General features: G+C 35.9%; 3 protein-coding genes across 3 annotated transcripts; 1 reads left to right on the top strand and 2 right to left on the bottom strand.

Annotated features, from left to right (window-relative positions):
* Positions 1–3,903: 3,903 nt before the first annotated feature.
* Positions 3,904–5,205, bottom strand: MONOS_15059 (uncharacterized protein; the record flags this gene model as incomplete). The annotated part of the gene is made up of 1 exon (XM_067867911.1): positions 3,904–5,205. One exon carries the CDS (start codon positions 5,203–5,205, stop codon positions 4,021–4,023), a length of 1,185 nt encoding a protein of 394 aa, XP_067720245.1. The 3' UTR covers positions 3,904–4,020.
* A 1,140-nt stretch (positions 5,206–6,345) lies between these two features.
* Positions 6,346–6,769, bottom strand: MONOS_18235 (uncharacterized protein; the record flags this gene model as incomplete). Its single annotated transcript, XM_067871235.1, has 2 exons — positions 6,346–6,469; positions 6,579–6,769. The coding sequence occupies 2 exons, from the start codon at positions 6,767–6,769 to the stop codon at positions 6,346–6,348; spliced, it is 315 nt and encodes a 104-aa protein (XP_067720244.1).
* A 5,048-nt stretch (positions 6,770–11,817) lies between these two features.
* Positions 11,818–13,538, top strand: MONOS_15057 (uncharacterized protein; the record flags this gene model as incomplete). Its single annotated transcript, XM_067867909.1, has 1 exon — positions 11,818–13,538. The coding sequence occupies one exon, from the start codon at positions 11,818–11,820 to the stop codon at positions 13,363–13,365; it is 1,548 nt and encodes a 515-aa protein (XP_067720243.1). The 3' UTR covers positions 13,366–13,538.
* Positions 13,539–14,061: the final 523 nt, after the last annotated feature.

Raw genomic sequence — 14,061 nt, 5'->3', positions numbered from 1 at the left:
TTTTTATTAATATTCTTTTTTTCAATTTTTCGTATGTTATTTTTTTAATATAAAAATAGAATTTTTGCAAGAATATTCAATGGCAATGCATTGCACTTGGAATAAGGAAAGAAGGCGGAAAATGACCATCCAAAGAGGATATTTCGGGGAAAGCATTCCAATCAGAAGGGGCAGAAGAAATAGAAAAATGTGAATTCAAGCTTGTTTGGATGTTTTGCGATATTTTTCTAAGAGGTGAAAGGAAGAGAAGGAGTTATTGAATGGAATATTTCTGTGAGTGGGTCAAGCTCCATTCCTCTCATCAATCTTCATTCCCCTTGTTTCCTTCTCCAAACTCACATTTTTCAATATCTCCACAGCATTTTCAGATTGCCCATCTCCAGCAACTACATTATCCCAAATATCGTGTTTTCTGAACAGTTGCTCCTTTTCATCAGTTTGTGATGCGTATGATGGCGGGATTGTTCATTCCCTCAACAATCCCTATGCCTCTTTGTCTGTTTCAAATACATCATTCACTGGATGTTATCGAACAAGGAATGTTGAATGCAATGGAACTGCAGATAATAAGCTAACTCCAGGGAGACAAAATGAAACATTCAATGGAGCAAATTCATTTATTTGGTGCGAATGGAATGGGTCGAATACAACAGGAACAGAAAATACATCCGCTGATGTTGCTTCAAATGGAGGGGCCATCTGCATGTATGGCCAATCAAGCGCATCGGCTTCAATTAAGCACTGCTCATTCAATGATTGCAATGCTTATTGGGATGGAGGGGGAGTCATGTGTGCAAATATTAAATCGGTTGAAATTGAAAACAATACGTTCAACTCTTGTTCCACAAAAACTAATGGCGGAGGAGGAATGTGCATTTATGCAATTTCATCGTGTGTTCTGATCAGTGGGTGCGAATTCCAGAATTGTGAAGCAGATCGTGCTGGAGGAGGACTTTATCTTGAAAATTTTAATATTTCAGGATCTGGATGCATAGGTGAAGAAGATGGAGAAGGAGGGAGCTCGTGTGTGTTTGACTGCAGTTTCACTTCATGCTCAATCACAAATTCATATGGTGGAGGCATGTTTTGTAAAACTGTTCCTGAGACACAATTCAAAATGAGGAGCATTCAGTTCATTTCATGCAATGCATCATCATATGGAGGAGGATTTCATTTAAATCCGAACAGACAAACAACCCCAAATGATAGAATCTATTGCTATTTTTGTTCTTCCACGAATGCAAATGCTCAGCCAATCCTCCACGCGGACATGATATTGCATATGCAGATTATTACAAACATTTTTTGGATTCTGGAAATCCGTTCAACGAGTGCTATACTACAAATGCTGATGATCGGAGATTATTTTATGAACATTACAATGGAAGTAATTGGATTGGTCAACATATAGAAAAGAAGTGGTGGTTGAAAGACAAGACGATATATGTTTCGGTGAATGGAAATGATACATCTCCGCTTTGTGGGGCAAATGAAACAAATCCGTGTCTGACAGTGAAGAAGGCGTTTGATATGTGTGAGGTGCAGATTAGCTTGACAATCACTCTGATGGAAGGGGATCATCAAAGCGAGGCAACAACTATTGAGATTGGGACAAAGAAGATTTCGGTCATTGGGAAAGGGAGGACGGAAAGTTCGATTGGAATAGGAGCACTTTCATCGGTAGGAGCGCTGTTCAGCGTGACGACAGGAAACCTTGGCTTATTGCACATGAAGGTTGACTGCAACTCAAATATAAATTATTCGCCGAGTGTGGTTGTGGTATCTTATAGAAGCGGATCATTTTCACTTGAGTCAAGAAGCGAATTGGGCAAATCGGAAATGGAGAAATATTTATTAATTTTATTAAAATTTCTTTTTGCTCTTTAAACAAAAAAGAAGTGACTTATTAATTTTATAATTATCATTTTTAATTGAATTTTATTTTGTTTTTCACATACACCAAAAATAATTCAATTTCGAAAAAAAAAATAATTCAATTTCGAAATGAAAAATTTTTTGATTTGTGGAACGAATAGCTTGTGTTTTGTGGTTAAAATTCTCTTAATTGATGCCTCATCAGAACATTTTGTTTATCAACATTTGATAAATGATGAATTTTCATAAAAATAAATAAATTGATTTTGATTGAAAAATTTCAAATTTTTTGTTAATTCAAAAAAAAAAAAGAGAGAGAGAGAGAGAATATCATTTTCTTGTGTGTGATTATTTTTAAATTCATATTTTCTCTATCAAAAATTTTTGTTAGAAAACTCTCTTTGAATGTTGATAAATGATCACAGAAAAGTGACAACTCCTTTCAAAGATTCTTTTTTCTTGTATATTATCTCAAACATCGTCATTAAAAACTATTGAAATGATTTTCACATTTCAATGATTAATTGATTCTCTTTGAAAGTGAATATTCATAATAATCATCACCCCGAAAAAAGTTTTGATTTCAAAAATAATCACACATATTATAAATTGATGTTTTTCTTATTTTCACCTCAGAAACTATAAAATTTTTACGAAAAAATATCTTTTCTTTTGTCATTCAATAAATATGGTGAAAAATACGGACTTTCAAGCTTTTTATGCACAAGGCATGAAAAAATTGTTTCATTTATTACATTTTGAAACTCAACCAGATTTCAAATTTATTTGATTTTCATATTTGAAAGCAAACGCCATTGATATAATAACATCATGTTGTGTGACATCACATGTATTTCAAAAAACAAACTCATTTTTTTCAAATTTTTTGATCACAAAAAGATCATCTTTGATACATAATTTTTCAATGAAAATGCCTAAAGTCAAATATTTTGTCCCATATGTTGTTTTTTTTGAAATGTCGAAATTGTTTGATTTTCAAATAATATTGAAATTCAATATTTTTATCAAATAATAATTTCCGCTTATGAACATACACAAGAAAGGATTTTATTGAATCATCAATCGATAAATTCCATGATGGTGGAGTGTCATGTATCCAAACAAGTACAAGATTAAAATACTGAATTTCAATATTATTTGAAAATCAAACAATTTCGACATTTCAAAAAAAACAACATATGGGACAAAATATTTGACTTTAGGCATTTTCATTGAAAAATTATGTATCAAAGATGATCTTTTTGTGATCAAAAAATTTGAAAAAAATGAGTTTGTTTTTTGAAATACATGTGATGTCACACAACATGATGTTATTATATCAATGGCGTTTGCTTTCAAATATGAAAATCAAATAAATTTGAAATCTGGTTGAGTTTCAAAATGTAATAAATGAAACAATTTTTTCATGCCTTGTGCATAAAAAGCTTGAAAGTCCGTATTTTTCACCATATTTATTGAATGACAAAAGAAAAGATATTTTTTCGTAAAAATTTTATAGTTTCTGAGGTGAAAATAAGAAAAACATCAATTTATAATATGTGTGATTATTTTTGAAATCAAAACTTTTTTCGGGGTGATGATTATTATGAATATTCACTTTCAAAGAGAATCAATTAATCATTGAAATGTGAAAATCATTTCAATAGTTTTTAATGACGATGTTTGAGATAATATACAAGAAAAAAGAATCTTTGAAAGGAGTTGTCACTTTTCTGTGATCATTTATCAACATTCAAAGAGAGTTTTCTAACAAAAATTTTTGATAGAGAAAATATGAATTTAAAAATAATCACACACAAGAAAATGATATTCTCTCTCTCTCTCTCTTTTTTTTTTTTGAATTAACAAAAAATTTGAAATTTTTCAATCAAAATCAATTTATTTATTTTTATGAAAATTCATCATTTATCAAATGTTGATAAACAAAATGTTCTGATGAGGCATCAATTAAGAGAATTTTAACCACAAAACACAAGCTATTCGTTCCACAAATCAAAAAATTTTTCATTTCGAAATTGAATTATTTTTTTTTTCGAAATTGAATTATTTTTGGTGTATGTGAAAAACAAAATAAAATTCAATTAAAAATGATAATTATAAAATTAATAAGTCACTTCTTTTTGTTTAAAGAGCAAAAAGAAATTTTAATAAAATTAATAAATATTTCTCCATTTCCGATTTGCCCAATTCGCTTCTTGACTCAAGTGAAAATGATCCGCTTCTATAAGATACCACAACCACACTCGGCGAATAATTTATATTTGAGTTGCAGTCAACCTTCATGTGCAATAAGCCAAGGTTTCCTGTCGTCACGCTGAACAGCGCTCCTACCGATGAAAGTGCTCCTATTCCAATCGAACTTTCCGTCCTCCCTTTCCCAATGACCGAAATCTTCTTTGTCCCAATCTCAATAGTTGTTGCCTCGCTTTGATGATCCCCTTCCATCAGAGTGATTGTCAAGCTAATCTGCACCTCACACATATCAAACGCCTTCTTCACTGTCAGACACGGATTTGTTTCATTTGCCCCACAAAGCGGAGATGTATCATTTCCATTCACCGAAACATATATCGTCTTGTCTTTCAACCACCACTTCTTTTCTATATGTTGACCAATCCAATTACTTCCATTGTAATGTTCATAAAATAATCTCCGATCATCAGCATTTGTAGTATAGCACTCGTTGAACGGATTTCCAGAATCCAAAAAATGTTTGTAATAATCTGCATATGCAATATCATGTCCGCGTGGAGGATTGGCTGAGCATTTGCATTCGTGGAAGAACAAAAAATAGCAATAGATTCTATCATTTGGGGTTGTTTGTCTGTTCGGATTTAAATGAAATCCTCCTCCATATGATGATGCATTGCATGAAATGAACTGAATGCTCCTCATTTTGAATTGTGTCTCAGGAACAGTTTTACAAAACATGCCTCCACCATATGAATTTGTGATTGAGCATGAAGTGAAACTGCAGTCAAACACACACGAGCTCCCTCCTTCTCCATCTTCTTCACCTATGCATCCAGATCCTGAAATATTAAAATTTTCAAGATAAAGTCCTCCTCCAGCACGATCTGCTTCACAATTCTGGAATTCGCACCCACTGATCAGAACACACGATGAAATTGCATAAATGCACATTCCTCCTCCGCCATTAGTTTTTGTGGAACAAGAGTTGAACGTATTGTTTTCAATTTCAACCGATTTAATATTTGCACACATGACTCCCCCTCCATCCCAATAAGCATTGCAATCATTGAATGAGCAGTGCTTAATTGAAGCCGATGCGCTTGATTGGCCATACATGCAGATGGCCCCTCCATTTGAAGCAACATCAGCGGATGTATTTTCTGTTCCTGTTGTATTCGACCCATTCCATTCGCACCAAATAAATGAATTTGCTCCATTGAATGTTTCATTTTGTCTCCCTGGAGTTAGCTTATTATCTGCAGTTCCATTGCATTCAACATTCCTTGTTCGATAACATCCAGTGAATGATGTATTTGAAACAGACAAAGAGGCATAGGGATTGTTGAGGGAATGAACAATCCCGCCATCATACGCATCACAAACTGATGAAAAGGAGCAACTGTTCAGAAAACACGATATTTGGGATAATGTAGTTGCTGGAGATGGGCAATCTGAAAATGCTGTGGAGATATTGAAAAATGTGAGTTTGGAGAAGGAAACAAGGGGAATGAAGATTGATGAGAGGAATGGAGCTTGACCCACTCACAGAAATATTCCATTCAATAACTCCTTCTCTTCCTTTCACCTCTTAGAAAAATATCGCAAAACATCCAAACAAGCTTGAATTCACATTTTTCTATTTCTTCTGCCCCTTCTGATTGGAATGCTTTCCCCGAAATATCCTCTTTGGATGGTCATTTTCCGCCTTCTTTCCTTATTCCAAGTGCAATGCATTGCCATTGAATATTCTTGCAAAAATTCTATTTTTATATTAAAAAAATAACATACGAAAAATTGAAAAAAAGAATATTAATAAAAATGCAAGCCAATACCTTTCAAATTATCCATTTTTTCGGAGACTATTTTTTCTTTTCCCCTCTTTTCCACAAATTTCTCCCTTCTCCCAAAAGAACAGATCTACCCTTTCTCTGCTTCTCATATGCTCCCTAAAATTGTTTGTTTCCAATCTTCGGTTCTGCTTCCAGAAGAAAAGCTCAACCAGCTCCGTTCAATAAAAAAATTTGAAGAGATACGAGCATTCCATCTGAGGAGTCCCTTCCCATCCCCTGCCCAAATCGTCTCCGCCTTCTTCTCACCATTTCCTCCAAAATATCAACTCCCCTCCACCAAATGTCGCAACCCCTTCGCCCAAATCCCTTTTCCCTCACTTCCTGCATCTCCTTCTCCCATCATCCTTCTCCTAATCAAAAAATATATACTTCATTTCTTTGTATGTCTCTAGCGCAAAACACCCTCTCATGGTAAACCCTTCATATCGCCCCATTCCTGTCGCACCTCTGCCTCCACACCACCAATGCAAAGCGCCAGCGCTGATGTTCCTTCTTCCCGTCTTCCTCCACCTCCACCTCCATCCCTTGCCCTTCAAATACCTGGCGCGTCCAAAGGGTCCATCCAATAATTTATATAAAAATATGAAAAAATTTTTCTTCACTTTTTTTCTTCAACCCCACTTCCCTTTCTTATCAAACATACATCCGCAAAAACTCTTCTCTTTGTTCCGCCTCATATGAACCCTCCTCTCTCTCCCTGCATTTGAAAAAATAACATCTTCCCCCCATATCTCTCCATCTCGAATCCTCCCCTCCGATAAATATATTCCATTCACTCTACCCATCTTCTGCCCTTCTTGTTTCCCCCTCTTATCCCACCTCCTCCACATTAAATTCCTTTTCTCAAATAATTAACACTGCCTAAACACCTTCCAACTCACAAAAATCGAAAAAACAACCCCTCAAAACTCCATCCCTATCCATCTCCCAAACATCCATTTTGCCTCTTAAACCTCCCAAAAACACCTCTTTTCCACAATAAATATTCTTTTATCGCTCCTTTCCCCTTCGTAACCCTGTTTCCTCCAAAAACTCAGCTCCATCACCCCACACCATAAATCCATCCCTTTGTTATCGCATTGTCTTCATATGCCCATTCAGCAACGACACATCGAGTTGTGCTCCTTTTCTTTTGTGGCTCTTATTCGTTATGGAACATGATCAAGAAATGCCAAATGCTCAGAAACTGTCAACGGAGTGAGTCTCCGAAGCTAAAGCAAAGGCAGGTTGACCAAGTGAAATATTTCCAGTGAAAAGGTAGGGTATTACAAAAGAATGTTTGCTTGATGGAAGATGAAATTGTTCATATTGATTGATGGATGGCTGTGGAGCAACAATATTTTCGATGGAAATGAAGAATTTTCAATGTATGTATTTTAAATTGTTCTATTTGTTGTGAAGATATTTCCATCCGTATCCTCTCCAAAGTGGTGATTCAGACGATTTATTAAAAATGGACAATTTATTCCATGCAGAGGAGAACAGCGAGGAAGCGAGCTAAATGTTATCTTACAAATATATTAGAGCCAGAATGTATTTTATCATAAATGTTTATGCAACTTTTTATGGACTCAACATGTGGCATATGGAAATACGATGAAAAATGAATTCTGATGGAGCGGAAATCAACAGGGTTGGAAGATATCCAAAGCTAAAAAAGGAAGAATGATCAATCTCTATGAAAAGGGAACGTTTTTTAATGAGGGTGGGATTTTTTCAGAAAAAGCATTGTTGGAGAGATTGGGGCCGATGACTGAAACAGAGATTAGCAGCAGTTGGGACAGAACAAGGAGCATTTCTTGGAATAAGAAGGGCAAGACATTGATTTTATGGATTGAGGGGAGCGATGGAACAGCATTTGATTGCTTGACTTGAGAGGCGAAAATACGAGGAAAACAGGCGGCTTAGCGTTATACAGGCAGCTGGAGGCAAATTACAGGCAAAATGGATTTGAGTCATTTAACCTTTGTCTTCAGCCTTCTATCATCGAAGGGTTGTCCACAAGAACAGAGAACGAGGCTGCGATGCTGAGAATATCTTCTGTCAGAAGATATACAGTATTCAAACTTGAAAATAACTTCGCCTTCTTCGCCTTCTTTACCTTCTTCTCCATCTTCGCCTTCTTCTCCTTCTTCATCCTCATCTTCATCTCCTTCATCTACTTCATTGCTATCATCGAATTCTTCTCCATCATTTTTTTCATATGCACCTCCTTGACAAATGAAATTACATAAATTTCATCCTACTTGTCCATTATCATATTCGTCTTTATCTTCTTCGCCTTCATCTCCTTCATCGCCTTCCTCGTCTTCTTCGCCTTCATCTCCTTCATCATCTTCTTCTTCTTATTCTTCTTCTTATTCTTATTCTTCTTCATCTTCATCTTCATCATCATCATCATCATCATCATCATCATCATCATCTTCTTCTTCTTCTTCTTCTTTTTCTTCTTTTTCTTCTTCTTCTTCTTCTTCTTCTTCTTCTTCTTCTTCTTTATCTTCTTCGTCTTCTCCACCTTCTCCGCCTTTTCGAAAGATTCGAATAAAAGAGGATATTCCGATGAGTGCAGTTCCGAGGATTGGAAGTGAGCTAGTTTTTGGAAGCAGAACAGAATCGATTTCATTGGCAATGAAACAGGCAGCAGAAGCAAAAAAGGCGAGTTTTGTTGGCAGAAAAGAACAATAATTTGAGAGGCTCAAGAAGAAGAAGAAAGTGTGTGAAGATTGGCAATAAATATATTTTTAGAGTTTGTTTTATATTATTTTTTTTTCTCAAATTTTTCACATATTTATTTTTTTTATTTTTTTGAGGGATTAAGATTTATGGAAGGATGCTTTCAGGCAACGAATGAACATGGGAAAAAGAGCACGTTGGATGCTTTTGAGAAATCAGGCAATGACAAAAAATTTGAGAATATTGAAGAATGAGCCAGAGGTGTTAACTGAAATGAATGGAAGAGGAGACCTTTGAAGATTTGTGCAGCGATTTGAAAAAGAAGAAGGGGAAGCGACGGAAAAGAGTAATCGGAAAATTGAGGAAATGGCTGAAGAAGAAATGTGACAGGAAGTCAAGATGGAAATGAAGATGAAGAAAAGGAAGAAGAATGCAAAAAGAAAAAGGTACTGGTTTGTGATATTTTTAATATCAATTTTATGTATTTTTTATATTTTTATTTTCAATGATGACAGGGACTTTTGCATGAATATTCAAAAGGGATGAATGCGAATGGAATATGGAAAGAAGGAAGAAAACGGAAACAGAAGGAAAAAAAGAGATGTGTGGAAGCCATGATGATCAGAAGGGGAAGAAGAAGCAGAAAAAATGATACAACTATATTGAGATATTTTTTGGCATGGTGCTAAGAGGCAAGGGAAAGAGAAGGATGCACAGAAGGAAGTGTTTCAGTGAGCGAATCACACTTTTCCTATTTTTTCCAATTTTTCTCATCGCCTTCCATTCCCCTAATATCCCTCTCACATCTGACATTTTTCAACACCTCAACAGCAAATGAGGCATGTTTGCCTTTAACGACTATGTCAACCCAAACCACATGTCCGATGAGCAGTTGCTCCTTTTCATCAGTTTGCGATATGTATGATGGTGGGATTGTTCATTCCCTCAACAATCCCTATGCCTCTTTGTCTGTTTCAAATACATCATTCGTTGGGTGTTGTCGGACAAGAAACGTTGAATGCATTGGAACTGCAGATAGAAAGTTGACTCCTGGGAGACAGAATGAAACATTCAACGGAGCTAATACATTCACTTGGTGTGAATGGGATGGTTCGAGAACAACAGGAGAAAATGATTCTGTTTCAGATGGAAAATCGAGTGGCGGGGCTATCTGCATGTTCAGTCAATCATCTGCCTCTGTGTCTGTTTCTCATTGCACTTTCAGCAACTGCTATGCTCATTATGCAGGCGGCGGAATAAATTGCTACAATATTAAGTCTGTTGAGATTGTGAATAACACATTTGATTCATGCACTGCGCAAAGTTATCGAGGGGTGGAATGTTCATTTTGACGATTTCATCGTGTGTTCGGATCAGCGGATGTGAATTCAAGGATTGCAAAGCAGTTAATTATGGAGGAGGACTTTATCTTGATAATTTTAATGTTTCAGGAACAGGATGCATTCCAACAGAAAATGAGGGAGGAGAGAGTGCGTGCGTGTTTGACTGCTGTTTCACATCATGTTCGGTTACAAATAATTTTGGTGGAGGCATGTATTGCGCTACTGTTCCAGCTGCATTCAAAATGAGGAGCATTCAGTTCATTTCTTGCTCTGCAACTGCATATGGTGGAGGAATGAGATTGTATCCATACAGACAAACCGCACCCGATGATGGAATCTATTGTTATTTCCTTTTTTTCCACGAGTGCAAATGTTCTAACAACCCATCTTACGGCCATGATGTAATGTATCATGATCACTACAGTGTCTTTTTATCTTCTAATAATCCGTTCTATGAATGTTACACCACAAATGCAGATGAGAAGAGAGTGTGCTACGGATATGATTATACGGATTCCAAGGGTTGGTCGTTCTATCACACAGAAAAGTGGGATTGGCTGAAGAGAGGGATTCTCAATCGATTTGTGGCAGTGAGTGGTGGTGGCGAAGACGATCTGTGTGGATTGGATGAGTCAAGTGCATGCCGAACCATCGGTGTTGCAGTTGAAAAGAGCGTGATCCAGGTGAGCCTGTCAGTCACGCTGCTGGAAGGGGATCACATAAGCGAGACAACAACGATTGATATTGGAGAAAAGAAGATTTCAGTCATTGGGAAAGAAAGGACGGAGAGTTTGATTGGAACAGGAGCACTTTCATCATCATCTTCTTCCTCATCATTTTCATCATGAACTTCTCCCTATTTATTATTTATCCTCGAGAAAAAGTGATTCAACAGCTTCAATTCTTTTCATAACAATTTTAAATCTTCAAGAATCTTATTTTCAATATCTCTTCTCTTGTTATTTTTTCCGAACAGATATTTGAGATAACGAAGAAGGAGGAGCAGTAAGACAGAATCAGAGCATTTGTTGATACTTCAAATTGTGAAGGCAGTGCTAAATGCGTATTTATCATCACAAACTTTTTCATCATAACTTTTTTATCATAACCTTTTTGTCAAACATTAGCTAAAATACTTTTTTTTTGGTCTTCATCATCATCGTCTTCGTCTTCGTCTTCGTCTTCATGTGCTTTGTCAATATTTATATTTTTGTTATTGGAATTATTCTAATGGAAGTTGAGCAGAGGATTAGTAATAAGCAATATTTTTTTGAGCAGAAGGGAAGTGATGATAATGGCAATAAGATAGACAGCGGAGGCAGATCAGCTGGATGTTGTTGGCAGAAAGTAACAATACTTGGAGAAGGAGAGAATTAGGAAAGTGAAAATGTGTGAAGAGTTGACATATTTAATGCAAAGGTTTGGTTCTTGTATTATTTTATTAATATTTTTTTTTCAATATTTCTAATATTATATTTACGAAGTTGGAGTCATTGCAAGAATATTGAATGCAAATGTTTCAATGCCAATGCATGGATATGGAATGAGGAGAGATGGCTTTTGAAGAGAATCTGGAATGGAAAAAAGGAGGCGATTGCAACAGCCAAAAAGGGATGTGGGGAAAAACAGACGACAAATAGCATTGGAGATCCGTTTGCATTTGGTGGAACTGAAGGAAAAAGATACTTTTCTTTTGGGGATATGCATTTCAGAAGCAGGAGAAGATGCAGGAAAAGGGAGCTCAGGCTCATTTGAATCTTGATGAATAACTCGTTGAGAGGCATAGTAGGCTTATGGAAAATGAGAGAGGGAAAGGAAATGTTCGGTGAGTGAATCAAGCCCTATTTCTTTCAACTCCCTCAATGCTCCTTGTTTCCTCCTCACAACTCACATTTTTCAACGTCTCAACAGCAAATGATGCATGTTCACCTCCAACCACAATGTCAACCCAAACATCATGTTTTATGAGTAGCTGCTCATTCTCATCAGTATGTGATGCATATGATGGAGGGATTGTTCATTCCCTCAACAATCCCTATGCCTCTTTGTCTGTTTCAAACACCTCATTCGTTGGATGTTGTCGGACAAGAAACGTTGAATGCATTGGAACTGCAGATAGAAAGTTGACTCCAGAGAGGCAAAACACAACAGATAATGGAGCAAATTCATTCACTTGGTGCGAGTGGAACGGATCGAAGACAACAGGAGAAAGCGATTCTGTTTCAGATGGAAAATCGAGTGGCGGGGCTATCTGCATGTACAACAAGGGAAATGGAGAACTTTCAGTTTCGAATTGTCTGTTTAATAACTGTTTTGCATACAGCCGTGGGGGTGGGATTATGTGTCATACAATCAAGACTGTGCATATCGAAAATAATGTGTTCAATGCCTGTACAGCACAAAATCAATATGGAGGAGGAATGTATATCAGCTCTGTTTCAACATGTGCTCGGATCAGCGGTTGTGATTTCCAGAATTGTAAAGCTAGTGGCTTAGGAGGTGGACTTCTTTTTGAAAATTTTCAGGTTTCAGAAACAGGATGCATTGGAGAAGAAATAGGAGAAGGGGAGAGTGCGTGTGTGTTTGACTGCTGTTTCACTTCATGCTCTGTTGCAAATACTGCTGGTGGGGGCATGCTTTGTCAATATGTTCCTGTTTTATTGAAAATGAGGAGCATTCAGTTCATTTCATGTTCAGCATTAAGAGAAGGCGGAGGATTGTTCTTCAAGCCAGAAAAAACAGAAAAGCCCAGCAATGGAACTTATTGCTATTTTTTGTTCTTTCACGAATGCAGATGCAGAGATGCAACTAATCCATACGGGCATGATGTTGAGTATGTCGATACATACAATCTGTATTTGGGTTCAGGAAATCCGTTTCATGAATGCTACACCACAAACACAAACGATAAGAGGATCTGCTTTGCATACAATTATGCTGATGCAGGTGCCTGGACATTTGATCAAACATCAAAAAAGGATTGGCTGAAGGACAAGACGATATTAGTTTCTGTGAATGGGAATGATCTGAATGAGCTATGCGGGTCAAATGAGTCAAATCCGTGTCTGACAGTGAAGAAAGCGTTTGAGATGTGTGAGGTGCAGATTAGCTTGACAATCACTCTGATGGAAGGGGATCATCAAAGCGAGGCAACAACAATTGAGATTGGGTCAAAGAAGATTTCGGTCATTGGGAGAGGAAGGGAAACAAGTTCGATTGGAACAGGAGCACTTTCATCACCATCAGCAGCAGGAGCGTTGTTCAGTGTGTCAACAGGAAGCCTTGGCTTATTGCACATGAAGGTTGACTGCAACTCAAATGCAAATCCTTCTTCGCCGAGTGTGGCTGTGGTGCCTGATAAAAGTGGGACATTTCCACTTTATTCAAGAAGCAAGTTAGTCATATTATAAATGGAGAAAAATATTAAATTAAAAAATTTACAATTTTATTACAAAAACGATTTGATTTGCAAATTTTTGTTATTTAAATATTTGGAGTTTTGTTTTCAAATGCATATTGTTTTCATTTCATTTTGATTTTTATGGATTTTTTGTATGATGAAAAAAAAGAAATAATTTTTCAAAAATTCAAATATTTATTATTTTTAAGAATAAATGAAAAAGGAAGGAAAGAAGAAAAACCTATTCAGTGCCATTTTTTGAGTTCAAGAAAAGAGAAAAAATTGTTGAAAAAGAAATATCCCAAGTTGTTCTTTTTTATGAATTTTTCATCATCTTGTGAATATTACACATAGGTATAAGAATTTCATACTTTGACAATTATTCTTGTTCATCTTCAACAGAATTGTCTTATTTCTTGAATTATTGTTTTCATCATTGTCTTTATAACTCATTTGTTTGCTTGTTTTATTGAATTTTCAAATGTGATCTTTCATTCCTTTTTTATCAAAGAAGAGATATTTGAAAAAATTATTTCTATTTTCGATTACAAATAATAAATGAATTGGTTTGATTCTTGTTTCTTATATTTTTTTAACAAGTGAATTCAAAGAAGGATTAAAATAAAACAGACGATTCGATGAAAGAATGTAAATTAGCAACATTTTCAGAATGTTGATTATTATTTCAGACTTAATGACATGTTAT

This window comes from Monocercomonoides exilis (genome assembly GCF_001643675.1).
Source record: "Monocercomonoides exilis strain PA203 chromosome Unknown scaffold55-566112, whole genome shotgun sequence".
Taxonomy (NCBI): Eukaryota; Preaxostyla; order Oxymonadida; family Polymastigidae; genus Monocercomonoides; species Monocercomonoides exilis.
Note: the sequence above shows the minus strand (reverse complement) of the source record. Positions and strands in the feature narration are given on the sequence as shown.